Source organism: Leptodactylus fuscus, chromosome 5, assembly GCF_031893055.1.
Source record: "Leptodactylus fuscus isolate aLepFus1 chromosome 5, aLepFus1.hap2, whole genome shotgun sequence".
NCBI classification, from domain to species: Eukaryota; Metazoa; Chordata; class Amphibia; order Anura; family Leptodactylidae; genus Leptodactylus; species Leptodactylus fuscus.
In genome coordinates this window covers 215101245-215115918 of record NC_134269.1, presented here as the reverse complement: position 1 = coordinate 215115918, position 14674 = coordinate 215101245, and the positions used below count along the sequence as shown (strand labels likewise).

Sequence of the window (14674 nt, the reverse complement as noted above, 5' to 3'; positions counted from 1 at the left end):
TTCGTCATGTCTGGTGCCTGCGCAGTCAGCTCTGACACCCTGTTAGAGTCGACTGCGCATGCTCAGTAAGGTCCGTACAGCCCTCCGACGCCTGGATGAGTTCACTCACATGTCAGAGGGCTGTACGGACCTTACTGAGCATGCACAGTCGGCTCTAACAGGGTCTCGCTGTCAGAGTCGACTGCGCAGGCGTCAGACATGACAAAGAAAGAAGATGACAGACAAGGAGAGGAGGCAGATGAAGAAGGACGCCCCCATTGCTGCCGAGACCTCATTAGCATACCGGTATGTACCGGTATTTCTAAGGAACGGCGCGACGGAAACCACATCTAAAGGTAGCAGATGAATAGCCTTTCTTAAGGCTATTCCGACGTGGTAATTAGAAAAAAAGTCGCTTTAATGGTAGAATCCCTTTAAATACGTCACCTCAGTTCTGGATTTGATTGGTCAACGAGGCAGCATTCAAGTTCTATATTTTATATTTTGTCTTCCAGCTGCTGCAGAACTGTATACCACACATGGTAGAAAATAGATCCTGTTAAATAGAAAAAAATTTTTAAAAAGTTTTTAAATCAAGAGTGTGTTCTATAGCAGCTGAGGTACGTATTATCAGGAATAAGATAATACTTCGCCGCCACAATTTAAGAGACTTTAAAGTCATCTAAGAGTTCTGTAATAAAAATATTTTTAAATGATAAAATAAGAATAATGATGGAAAATAGTTAATTTGAGGAAATATAAATATATGTTTGTGAAAATAAATTTAAAAAACAGAAATGAACTTGCAGTACCTCAGTTTGAGCTCTAAGCGCCGCCATCAGACTGTAGTATTTTATTTCTAGCTCAGAATAGAAAACCAAAGCAATTTCACTGAGCAGATCCAGAGAGTCCTGTAGTAGTCTCACATTGCAGCCTGCGTTTTGGATTACCGGTTTGTCTAGCTCTCATCTGGCTTTGGCAATTTTCTACATTCTATTTTCTTAATAAGGATGATATTGTTTTTTCGGCAAAGAATGAAACATAACCCAGGATACCGAAGGACACAATGGACAGTGATATGGCAAGTATTATTCTGTCTTGTTTCATTTGGATTTAGGGATATCTCAGGCCAGTTACAATACTCAATCCCTGAAGAGATGAAAAAGGGATCTGCGATTGGGAATGTGGCAAAAGATCTGGGATTGAATATGAAGGAATTAGCCTTAAGAAAATTCCAAATTGTTTCTCATGCCACGAAACAATATTTCAGTATTAGCTCGGAAAATGGAGATTTACTTGTATCAGATCGAATTGATAGAGAAACTTTATGTGGGGCTAAACTGAGCTGCTTTATGAATCTAGAAGCCGTCATAGAAAATCCATTGATGTTTTATACAATCACTATAGAAATCCAGGATGTGAATGATAATGTCCCGATATTTTCTAAGAAATTTTTTAATGTGGATATAAGTGAACTCACCTTACCCGGGGCGCGCTTTACTTTAGGAAATGCACAAGATCCAGATTTCGGCACCAACTCTATACAAAGTTATACACTGAGCGGGAATGGGCAATTTACTCTTGGAGAGAAAGTCACCAGAGATGGACTAAAGTATCCAGAAGTCATACTAGAAAAGACCTTGGACAGAGAAAAACAGAGCTCTTATGAATTGATCTTAACTGCTTTTGATGGCGGAAAACCTTCCAAAAGTGGCACCGCCATTGTTAATATTATTGTACAGGACTTCAATGATAATTCTCCAATATTTACACAAGACACCTATCACGTAAGTTTGCCTGAAAATGCACCTATAGGTTTTCTGGTGGTCCGATTAAATGCAACGGATGAAGATGAAGGTTCTAACGCATTAATAACGTATGCATTTAGCCACATACCTGAACATGCCCAGGAAATATTTTCAATAGATCCCTTAAATGGGGAAATAAAAATTATAGGAACCTTAGACTATGAAGCGTCCGATGCCTATGAAATGACCGTGGAGGCTAAAGATGGAGGCAGCCATGTGACACATTGCAAGCTGGTTATTCAAGTAGTCGATATGAATGATAATGTCCCGGAAATAATCATCACGACTCTATCAACAACTATTCTAGAGGATTCCCCACCGGGAACTGTTATCGCAATAATAAATATTCATGACAAAGATTCTGGAACAAATGGAGAGGTTTATTGCCAAATCTCAGATACATCGGCTTTCCAACTAATACCGTCATCCAGCAACTACTATAAATTAGTTACTGCCGCTAGTATGGACCGGGAAAAAAAATCTACTTACAATACTACAATAATGTGTGTGGACAATGGGTTACCCCCACTATCCAGTAGTAAAGTCATTGAGTTGACTGTATCAGATGTGAACGACAATGTTCCCGTTTTTGATAAAACAAACTACATCATCTACATTGCGGAGCATAGTCAGCCCGGGATTTCAATCCAAAATGTTCATGCTACAGATCTTGACTCTAATGAAAATGGGAAAGTCACCTATACCATCCTAAACAGTAATCTAGAAAATATTCCAATATCTTCATATGTTTCCATAAACTCAATGACCGGGGTTCTCTATGCCCAGAGATCATTTGACTATGAACAGTTGCGGGAATTTCAGTTCCAGGTGATGGCTAAAGACAGTGGATCTCCTCCTCTAAGCAGTAATGTCACCGTGAGGATATGTATCATTGATAAGAATGATAATGCTCCTAAGATCCTCTACCCATCACCAGACACTGAGGGATCGCTATTATTTGAGTTTATTCCTCATTCTGCTGAGAAAGGTTATCTAGTCACCAAAGTGATCGCAGTGGACGCCGACTCTGGACACAACGCCTGGCTCTCCTATCATTTACTACAAGTCCCTGATCCAACATTATTCACCATTGGACAATATACTGGAGAAATCAGGATTGAACGAGATCTTCCAGACATGGAATCTTTAAGACAAAAGCTTGTGGTCCTGGTGAAGGATAATGGAGTCCCATCTCTGTCATCTACAGTGACATTGAATTTAGTTGTGGCCGAGAACTTTCAGCAAGTTGTACCAGAGATAAGAAAACAACCAACTCATTCAGACAAATCCTCCAATGTAACCTTCTATCTGGTCATATCTATAGCTCTGATTTCTTGCTTGTTCATTATAACTGTTATTATTACCGTCATCTTCAAATGCAGAAAATCCGACATCCCAACTACTTTAGGAGCATACAGTAGAAATGTGTATCCTCAGTTCACCCTGGGATGTCCTTCTGAGATCAGTGATACAAGTTTACCTTTCCCATTCTCATATGATGTGTGTGTGACTCTGGACTCAAAGCAGAATGAAATTGCTTATCTGAAACCGGTGCAGAACGTCCCGACAGACTATCTCATAGACACCTGTGACTCGGCCATCCAGAATGGTTCTGTGACTACTGATCCCACTTCCAATAGTGATCAGGTACCAGTAACAGTTCATTCATTTAACTAATTATTTAATGCTAATGTTTACCTGAAAAGGTATTTCCTAAATTATTTAGTAGTGAATCAATGCGCGGTGAAAGGATTTTATTTTAGACTTTTTGAAACACCTATCTGCCTGGTATTTTATATTATTATTATAATTTCCATGATAATTTGTTATAAATGCATGAAACAATATAATCTTTGTAGTAATAGCGTTCTTTAACTTGCTGTTTATATCTGTTTAGAGATGAGTGAGTAGTGTTCGATCGAGTAGGTGTTCGATCGAATACTACGGTATTTGAAATACTCGTACTCGATCAAACACTACTAGCTGTTCGAAGTTTAAGGTTCGATGCAGAACCAGCGTTGATTGGCAGAATGTTATACATTCTGCCAATCAACGCTGGTTCTTCTCTTACCTTTCCGAAGTCTTCTCCGCGCTGCGTCCCCGCGTCTTCTTCCAGGTGGAATTCACTCTGCCTAGGCATCCGGCCTAGGCAGAGCTGAGTGCGCATGCGTGGGCATGCCCTCGATGGGCAGTCGGCTCTGCTCAGGCGTCGGGCCGGGCAGAGCCGATGCCTAGGCAGAGTGAATTCCAGCCGGAAGACGCCGCGGGGGCGCTGCGCCGGGAGAAGACTTCAAGGGGAATGCAGCCCGACCGTCACTCGTGGACTTGGTAAGTATAATTGTATCAAATTTTGCCCACCCCTGCAACAAGCATTTCCCCCCATAGACTATAATGGGGTCCGAAATTCGTTCGAACAGCCGAACAGTGTGCGGCTGTTCGAATCGGATTTCGAACCTCGGACATTTTAGTGTTCGCTCATCTCTAATCATTAATATTCTCTTTTGATCGATGAATCCCAATTATATTGTAATATTGGAAAGTGTTTCTTCCTTAAGTTTATATTCCATGTACATAGAATGAGGATTAGGCTTCAAGCACCAGCAGGGTTTTCTAGTGAAATACTTCCCAAAATACGAGGCTAGCCTTACTGGTGTGATGTGGCTCACAGGCTGGTGAGGTGTCCATACTCTGCCAGTATCAGCTTCATCACAAAGTATGGACACTAAAGCATAAACTTGGCCAGCCTTGTATTAGTGCAGTTTCTGTGGCTAGAAAAGCTGAATAACCTGCGATGACATCATTACCAAGAGTCTGCCCAGGAGGAGTTCAGCTGGAGTCTGGGTAGCAGCTAGAATGGATTAGGTAAAGTAAGGTGCTAGCTGGTATGTAAAGGATGTAGTTGTTGGCACTGCCCCTTGTGACTATTAGTATGATGAACCAGGCAGGTTAGGGTTGCACATAGGAGAGACATAGTCTCCACTTTGACCATGCGACACTTGAAAATGCTGAAGCTCAACATATGTTGACCGTGACAGGCTATAGGTGGAGTGCCCACACGGTATAACTAACACACCCAGAGCCAAGACAGCACCATCTACTAGACTGACACCACACCTTTTTAAAACCACTTCATTCTAGACTCAAATTTGGAGTCTGCAAGCTGAATGCTCTAATCTGCAGGCACAGGCATCATAGACTGGTCCTGGAGGTCCCGACTCATGTCCTATCTCTTCTCTCTAGGGCTACGGTCCTGAAAGTGTGGGACGTGGGGAAAAAAGTAATGATTTACTCCAAGTTTGCAAAATTTTATTTGGGGATAACGTTGCTAACAATTGACTACAGGTAAAAAGGAGAATGCCAATGCCATTAGGAGAGGGGATGGTTGAGGCACAATATTTAACATATAATATTGAAAATCCCTCCAAAAGTCTCTTTTGACCTTATGGAGGACACAATGTGGAAAAAAATAAACAAAAAAAAAATTAAAAACCCTCATCACAGGTGCTAGCTCTGCCACGGGAGGTACTGTAGCTATAGGGGGTGCTAAGGTAGCAATCTCTTCTATAAGCCCCAGAGCCTCAGGGGACCCACAAGCCATTCTACAACATAAGGAGATGTCAGTATTATATGTAGTATATGGCACTATGAAGCCCCCGCGAGACATAAGACTACGTGTCACCTACATACAGATACCCTAATAACAAGGGAAAACAATTAAAAAGTTTTAGTAACAATTTGTACAATAAAAAAATTAAACCACGTGAAAAAAAAACACATATCCCCTCCCTTCTTTTTTAACATTTTCATAAATTGAAAGAAAATATGAAAAATAACTTTGTCATGCACATAGTACTCTATGTATTACTGAAAAAAAAACCTCAAAAATTTAATGTTCTCAATAGAAATTCCAGTTAATTTTAATTTAACCATTAAACAAAAATTCAATAAGTAACATGTACTAAGCAAAATGTGTCGCAGAATTTATGTATTTGTAACACTTTCAATATCATGTATATGACAGTTTAGGTTCCTTTTATTGGTTATAGGAGTGGTGGACAATCCTATCCTTGTACTGTTACAGATCTTATATATAGATAATATATGGTAGTGTTCACATTATTTCTAAATGTTACAATATAAGTTAAAAAATGCATCAAAATTAAGCAATAATGGAAATTGAGAATATATTTCTCAGGATACTTGCAGTACCTCAGTTTGGACTCTGAGTGCCGCCATTAGACTGTAGTATTTTATTTCGTAGCTGAATGAGGGAACTAACGCAGCCTCATAGCACAGAGCTCTAGAAAATCCAGCATTCAGTCTTCAGTGTTTTCTGCTTTACTGTAACCTAGGTCTCGGGAATCTTTCGGAATCTTAAAATTCTATTATATTTTAATCTTCTAAAAATGAAACATCACACAAGACCTAGAAGAACACAATGGACAAAGATATGGCAAGTATTATTATATTTCGCTTCCTTTTACATTGGGGATGTCTCAGGTCAGTTACAATACTCAATACCGGAAGAGCTGAAGAGGGGATCTGTAGTGGGGAATGTGGCAAAAGATCTGGGATTAGCTGCTAAGGACCTTATTATTAGAAAATTCCAGATTGTGTCTCAAGATACAAAGCAATATATCAGCATTCATTTGGAAAATGGAGATTTATTTGTATCGGATAGAATTGATAGAGAGACATTATGTGGAGCTAAACTGAGCTGCGATTTAACTCTAGAAGCCGTGATAGAAAATCCTTTGAATTTTTACACCATCTCTATAGAAATCCAGGATGTGAATGATAACGCTCCGACATTTTCTAAGAAAAATTTCGAGATAAGTATCAGCGAGTCTGCTCTACCTGGAGTTCATTTTCTGTTAGGAAATGCAGAAGATCCAGATATAGGAACCAATTCTGTACAAAATTATACAATTACTGAAAATGATTACTTTAGTCTTGGAGAAAAATTCGCTGATGATAGAAATAGAATTCTAGAAATTATCCTACAAAAGTCTTTGGATAGAGAAAAACAAAGTTTGTATGAGTTAACACTAACTGCATCTGACGGGGGTAAACCCTCCAAAACTGGCACCGCAACCATAAAAGTCACTGTTCTAGATGTTAATGACAACTTTCCAATATTTAGTCAGGACAGATATCGAGTAAGTCTACCTGAGAATGCGCAGGTTGGATTTTTAGTGGTCAGTTTAAATGCAACCGATGAAGATGAAGGTTTATATGGCTTAATATCTTATTCCTTTAGCCATATCACAAAAAATACAGACCAAATATTCTCTATAGATTCATCGAAAGGCAATATCAACACTATAGGAACCTTAGACTATGAAGTATCAGATAGCTATGAAATGACTGTAGAAGCTAAAGATGGCGGAGGTCTTGTCACACATTGTAAGGTGTCAGTACAAGTGATTGATGTGAATGATAATGCTCCGGATATCACAGTTACTATACTGGCCACAACAATTCCAGAAGATTCTCCACCTGGCACTGTCATAGCTATTATTAAATTCCGTGATCTGGACTCTGGGATGAATGGTGAGGTGATCTGTCACATCTCAGATATAAAGGACTTTCAGCTGTTACCGTCATCTAGTAACTACTATAAACTTGTAACCGCAGCTAGTATGGACCGAGAAAGGAATTCTGTATATAATGTCACCATTCAATGTATGGATAAAGGATCTCCTCCACTGTCTACCAATAAAACCATTCAGGTAACTATTTCAGATGTGAATGACAACGCTCCAATTTTTGAGAGAGTCAACTACATTGTCTACATTATAGAAAATAATCAACCCGGGACATCAATCCAGAATATTCTTGCTTCAGATCTGGATCAAGGTGATAATGGGAAGATTACTTACAGCATTGTGAACAGTAACATAGATAACATCCCGGTATCCTCATATGTGTCCATAAACTCAATGACCGGGGTTCTCTATGCCCAGAGATCATTTGACTATGAACAGTTGCGGGAATTTCAGTTCCAGGTGATGGCTAAAGACAGTGGATCTCCTCCTCTAAGCAGTAATGTCACCGTGAGGATATGTATCATTGATAAGAATGATAATGCTCCTAAGATCCTCTACCCATCACCAGACACTGAGGGATCGCTATTATTTGAGTTTATTCCTCATTCTGCTGAGAAAGGTTATCTGGTCACCAAAGTGATCGCAGTGGACGCCGACTCTGGACACAACGCCTGGCTCTCCTATCACTTACTACAAGTCCCCGATCCAACATTGTTTGGAATTGGGCAACATACTGGTGAAGTCAAGATTATGAGAGATCTCCAAGATGTAGATAACTTAAGACAAAAGCTTGTGGTCCTGGTGAAGGATAATGGAGTCCCATCTCTGTCATCTACAGTGACATTGAATTTAGTTGTGGCCGAGAACTTTCAGCAAGTTGTACCGGAGATAAGAAAACAACCAACTCATTCAGACAAATCCTCCAATGTAACCTTCTATCTGGTCATATCTATAGCTCTGATTTCTTGCTTGTTCATTATAACGGTTATCATTACCGTCATCTTCAAATGCAGAAAATCCGACATCCCAACTACTTTTGGACCGTACAGTAGAAATGTGTATCCTCAGTTCACCCTGGGATGTCCTTCTGAGATCAGTGATACAAGTTTACCTTTCCCATTCTCATATGATGTGTGTGTGACTCTGGACTCCAAGCAGAATGAAATTGCTTATCTGAAACCGGTGCAGAACGTCCCAACAGACAATCTCATAGACACTGAGGATTCTGCAGCAGCGAATGAATCAGGAAATAATGCTTTGCCATCCAGCAATATGGATCAGGTATTTAGAAAATAAATGTAAAAAAAGATTCATAAATTAAATGTATAAATAGAATTTACAAAATTATTTTAATCCAAGATAATTGAGTTATATTTAATTTACCTAGGAATTATAATATGTATTACATTACTTTCTTAAAAATATTAGATTTGGCTGCTAAAAAGTAGTATTTTTATTTTATAATTGTGTCTGGTATTCACAGTTTTATACATGTATATCTATTTTATCTAGAGAGAATTTCAAGAGAAATTTACCCCCTGGATTTAATACTGGGGGAATTTACTGCATCCACCACACCAGAAAACTGGTAAATCAGCTGTATAGTTTAGGCCAAAGACATTGATTTGGGCCTAAGGCTGAGTTCAGATGGGGTTTTTTGGTCAGGATTTTGATGCGGAATCTGTGTCAAAATCCTAACCCCCCCCAAATTTCTCCCATTGAAATCAAGGGGAGCCGGTCATTTCTTTTTTCCGCGAACGGTTTGTTCCCGCTTGCCATTCCACGACCGGTTCAGCCGCAGACGTCCATCTGAAGACACTCCCTCCTGACTAGGACATTCATTTGGGCCTAATCAGGAGAAGGGTGGTGTGACTGGATGCCGGTGCACTGTGCCGGTGCCGCTTCATCTTATATAGTATTTGATGAGCTGTGTAGAAGATACAGGATCAAAAAATCATGTATGAGTCCATTTGGATTGATAGATACATAGTTGGTTTGGTATGACCATCTGATTATACTCCTTGCTGCTAGAATATACGTGTCATACTAAATACCAAGTAGTCCTATAACTAATGGGGCCTTTTACGTGGCCATATTATTGACCTGTGATGTGTAATACAGAGCTAATAGCATGCAGTGTGTTGATTGAAAGTTTGAATGATTTACTCTAGAATGGTTTTTCTCTTGGATTTAAGCAGATTCTTTCACCTAAATGTGTCATGTTCTACCTATTGTACATGATTGAGCTTCTCTTTTACATTAAATTCCTTATAGGAGAGAACACAGTGTTTACGAGCGGTACCATATAGTAGTTCCTATACAGGAGGTCTATTATATATGTGATATCTACAAATAGAAACCTGCACAATATTTTATTTCAAGCTTCACAAAACAAATATATAAGTTACAGGAATAAATGAAGAAATGACAAATGTGACTTTATAGTCACATATAAATATAATATAATATAAATACATATATATATATATATATATATATATATATATATAATATAAAATACATAAATATAATATAATATATATATATATATATATAATATAATATAATATAAAATACATAAAATAGCCAGGCAATGGGAATCTTTATTCTGTTATTTATAAAGACTACGAGATAGATACATTTTCTTTAATACTCTAAAATATAGTAAAATACAAAAAAAAATTCAACTTGAAAATTTACGCAAATGTGAATTACAAATAATTACAAATTAAATCTAAAAAAGCAAAATATGGATTGAAATCCCATATAGTTTTAGCTGGTCTCTTGCAGTACCTCAGTTTGGACTCTGAGGGCCGCCATAAGACTGTAGGATTTTATTCTGTAGCTGAGAACTAATGCAGCCTCGCAGCTCAGATCTCTAGAAAATCCAGCCTTCAGTCTTCAGTGCCGTTTGCATCACCATGATCAGCTTGTGAAATGTCCTTTTGGAATTTTGCGAAGATATTTTTTTCTTAAAGAATTCATCTTCTTAAAATGCTACAAAACAGAAGTCTGAGAAGCTCACAATGGACAGTGACGTGGCAAGTATTACTCTGTATTATTTCATTTGGGGTCAGGGATGTCTCAGGCCAGTTACAATATTCAATACCTGAAGAACTAAAGAAAGGATCAGTCGCTGGGAATGTGGCAAAAGACCTTGGCTTTATTGGAAAGGAACTTGTGTCTAGAAAATTCCAAATAGTTTCTCATGATACAAAGCAATACTTAGCTATTAATCTAGAAAATGGGGATTTAACTGTATCCGAGAGAATTGATAGAGAGACATTATGTGGAGCTAAACTGAGCTGTTATATCAATCTAGAAGCTGTGATTGAAAATCCATTAAATATCTACACCATCACTATAGAAATCCAGGATGTGAATGATAACGCTCCGACATTCTCTAAGAAATATTTTGATATAGGGATAAGTGAGAATTCAGTTCCTGGAGTCCATTTTCCCTTAGGAAACGCACAAGATCCAGATTTAGGTACAAATTCCGTACAAAGTTACAGTCTTAGTAGTAATGATTACTTTAGACTCGGAGAACAAACCACTAAAGATGGACTTAAACATCCAGAAATTATACTTGAAAAAGCATTGGATAGAGAAAAAAAGAGTTTCTATGAGTTAATATTAACTGCCCATGATGGGGGTAAACCTCCTCAAACTGGCACCGCCATAATAAGGATCACTGTACAAGATGTCAATGACAACTTTCCAACCTTTACTCAAGCCATAAATAACTTAAAAATTTCCGAGAATTCACCAGTTGGATCTCTTGTGGTCCAGTTAAATGCAACCGATGAAGATGAAGGTACAAATGGCTTAGTGACTTATTCCTTTAGTCATATTCCAGAAAATGCTAATAAAATATTCTCCATAGACTCCATAAGTGGGGACATAAAGATCATTGGAACTTTAGACTATGAAGTATCGGATAGCTATGAAATGACTGTAGAAGCTAAAGATGGCGGAGGTCTTGTCACACATTCTAAGGTGTCAGTACAAGTGATTGATGTGAATGATAATGCTCCGGATATCACAGTTACTACACTGGCCACAACACTTCCAGAAGATTCTCCACCTGGTACTGTAATTGCATTAATTAATGTCCGTGACTTGGATTCGGGGATGAATGGGGAGATTCTTTGTATGGTGTCAGATATAAAGGACTTTCAGCTGTTACCGTCATCTAATAACTACTATAAACTTGTAACCGCAGCTAGTATGGACCGAGAAAGGAATTCTGTATATAATGTGACCATTCAATGTATGGATAAAGGATCTCCTCCACTGTCTACCAATAAAACCATTCAGTTGACTATTTCAGATGTGAATGACAACGCTCCAGTTTTCGAGAGAGTCAACTACATTGTCTACATTATAGAAAATAATCAACCCGGGACATCAATCCAGAATATTCTTGCTTCAGATCTCGATCAAGGTGATAATGGGAAGATTACTTACAGCATTGTGAACAGCAACATCGATAACATCCCGGTATCCTCATATGTGTCCATAAACTCAATGACCGGGGTTCTCTATGCCCAGAGATCATTTGACTATGAACAGTTGCGGGAATTTCAGTTCCAGGTGATGGCTAAAGACAGTGGATCTCCTCCTCTAAGCAGTAATGTCACCGTGAGGATATGTATCATTGATAAGAATGATAATGCTCCTAAGATCCTCTACCCATCACCAGACACTGAGGGATCGCCATTATTTGAGTTTATTCCTCATTCTGCTGAGAAAGGTTATCTAGTCACCAAAGTGATCGCAGTGGACGCCGACTCTGGACACAACGCCTGGCTCTCCTATCACTTACTACAAGTCCCTGATCCAACATTGTTTGGAATTGGTCAACATACTGGTGAAGTTAAGATTATGAGAGATCTTCAAGATGTAGATAACTTAAGACAAAAGCTTGTGGTCCTGGTGAAGGATAATGGAGTCCCATCTCTGTCATCTACAGTGACATTGAATTTAGTTGTGGCCGAGAACTTTCAGCAAGTTGTACCGGAGATAAGAAAACAACCAACTCATTCAGACAAATCCTCCAATGTAACCTTCTATCTGGTCATATCTATAGCTCTGATTTCTTGCTTGTTCATTATAACTGTTATCATTACCGTCATCTTCAAATGCAAAAAATCCGACATCCCAACTACCTTTGGACCGTACAGTAGAAATGTGTATCCTCAGTTCACCCTGGGATGTCCTTCTGAGATCAGTGATACAAGTTTACCTTTCCCATTCTCATATGATGTGTGTGTGACTCTGGACTCAAAGCAGAATGAAATTGCTTATCTGAAACCGGTTCAGAACGTCCCAACAGACAATCTCATAGACACTGAGGATTCTGCAGCAGGAAATGATTCCACAAACAATACTGATCAGGTATTTGGATTTTAAAGTTTCAACCTTTAATCTTCCTTTCTTATTCTTTCACATAGTATTGTACAGATAAGTGTGAATTGTGAATAATTTCTAACCAAAAACCATTAAATTACAATAGGATTTTGTTTCTTTATAAGAGCAGCGTTCCGTGCGAGGTATTGGTCCTTACACTGCACTATATTTATAAGTAAAATAGTTTGCCCCCATAGTAGGCAGAGTTGATCATCTTTATATGGAACTAGTTCTGACTCTTTAACGGCTCGTGAAGAACATATCTAATGGTCAGGAGTAGATTGACAATCTTCATAAATAAACTTGGAATTGAATGTATGTTACAATTAAAGTAGATCTATTAATACAATGATGATTTGTCTATTGGCTCCAGATCCTTTGGGTTTCTCTCCAAAATGTTCTCCTTTAAGTCGTAGAGTTGTAAAAACTTTCCACATTTAGCACACTGTATATCGGCAGGCTTCCATAACCCGTTTTCACCTATACTGTAGTATAATCTCGGCTCTATGTGACTTTCATTTTGAGAATTGATCCAATCTTTGTGTTGTCAGGGAGATTCGCTGCTGCCAGATGGGTATGGTAGCCTCTAATGTAAATAACATGTCCGTAGTTTTCTTCTGTCATGTTTGTTTACTTTTGTAACAGAATATACAGTTGTACATGCAGAAATCTTCCGTCATGTTATTAACATTGATGTCAATGGAAACGGACAGAGAATCAGTCTGTGACCATTCTCTGTGACAATTTAATGTCCGTTACTGTCATCCTATGATGGAAGACAGCAATGGACATTAACAACGGTAGTGTGAACTCTAAGACTAATTTATCAAACATTGCGCAATGTTTGAACATATATTTGAACTACGTGTTCTTATTTCTATCGCTATGATAAAGTGAAATAGCAATAATTAGAGATGAGCGAACAGTAAAATGTTCGAGGTTCGATATTCGTTTCGAGTAGCCCCTCAATATTCGACTACTCAAATCGAACATCGAACCCTATTATAGTCTATGGGGGGAAAATACTCATTTCAGGGGTAGGCAACATTCGATCAAATTATACTTACCAAGTCCATGAGTGAGGGTCGGGCTGGATCCTCCGAGAAGTCTTCTCCATGCAGCGTCCCCGTGGCATCCTCCGGCTCTGAATTCACTCTGCCAGGCATCGGGCCTGGGCAGAGCCGACTGCGCATGCCCGCACTACAAGCCCGATGCCTGGCAGAATGAATGAAGAGCTGGAAGACGCCGCGGGGAAGCTGCACGGAGAAGACTTCTAAAGGTAGGAGAAGAACCAGCGTTGATTGGCCGACTGTATAGCATTCGGCCAATCAATGCTGGTTCTGCATCGAACTTTAACATTTGAATAGCGAGTAGTATTCGATTGAGTACGAGTATTTCGAATATCGTAGTATTCGATCAAATACCTACTCGATCGAGTACTACCCGCTCATCTCTAGTAATAATACAAATAACAACCTACTAATAATAATAATAATGAATACTTTAATCAGTATTATGACGACAAATTGGGCTGTAAGGGTTGAAAGCATGCAAGAGGATTTTATCTTCCTAGGATGTATTACTTTGTATATTATAATCTTTTAGAATTGAAGTGTTTTAACCTGCTTCCACAAGTGCCAGACATTGTTTCTTTGTTCTTATATACAATTATTGCTGCTGTTAATGATCTCGGTGATGATAATAAAACTAAAATCATAAATATCATGAAAATTATCTATATTGAGTAAAAAGAAATGAGCTCTTAGCTGGTTACTTGCAGTACCTCAGTTTGGACTCTGAGTGCCGCCATAAGACTGTAGTATTTTATATTGTAGTTGAACATGAGAACTAATGCAGCCGCACAGCAGAGATCTAGAAAATCCAGCATTCAGTCTTCACTGCTTCCTACAATTTGCCTGTTTCTCA

General features: G+C 38.6%; 2 protein-coding genes and 1 pseudogene across 4 annotated transcripts in view; all 3 read left to right on the top strand.

Moving 5' to 3' along the window:
• LOC142204081 (protocadherin gamma-C5-like) overlaps positions 1-14674 on the top strand; it is a 290042-nt gene that overhangs the window by 28489 nt on the left and 246879 nt on the right. Inside the window, exon 1 of one of the 3 annotated variants that reach the window (XM_075275337.1) lies at positions 6179-8617. The exons of the other annotated variants lie outside the window; for them this stretch is intronic. Within the exon in view, the coding sequence (XP_075131438.1) occupies positions 6194-8617 (2424 nt within the window). The 5' untranslated portion in view covers positions 6179-6193. Of the gene's footprint in view, positions 1-6178; positions 8618-14674 lie in introns of those variants that run through there. 3 annotated transcript variants of the gene reach the window in all.
• Positions 925-3464, top strand: LOC142203229 (protocadherin gamma-B1 pseudogene; annotated as a pseudogene).
• On the top strand, positions 10331-12751 carry LOC142203226 (protocadherin gamma-B2-like). The gene has a single exon (XM_075273775.1). The coding sequence runs from the start codon at positions 10331-10333 to the stop codon at positions 12749-12751; it is 2421 nt and encodes an 806-aa protein (XP_075129876.1).

Excerpts from the sequence above, each read along its gene's own strand:
- LOC142203226 (XM_075273775.1), top strand. The coding sequence starts at position 10,331 with ATGCTACAAAACAGAAGTCTGAGAAGCTCACAATGGACAGTGACGTGG.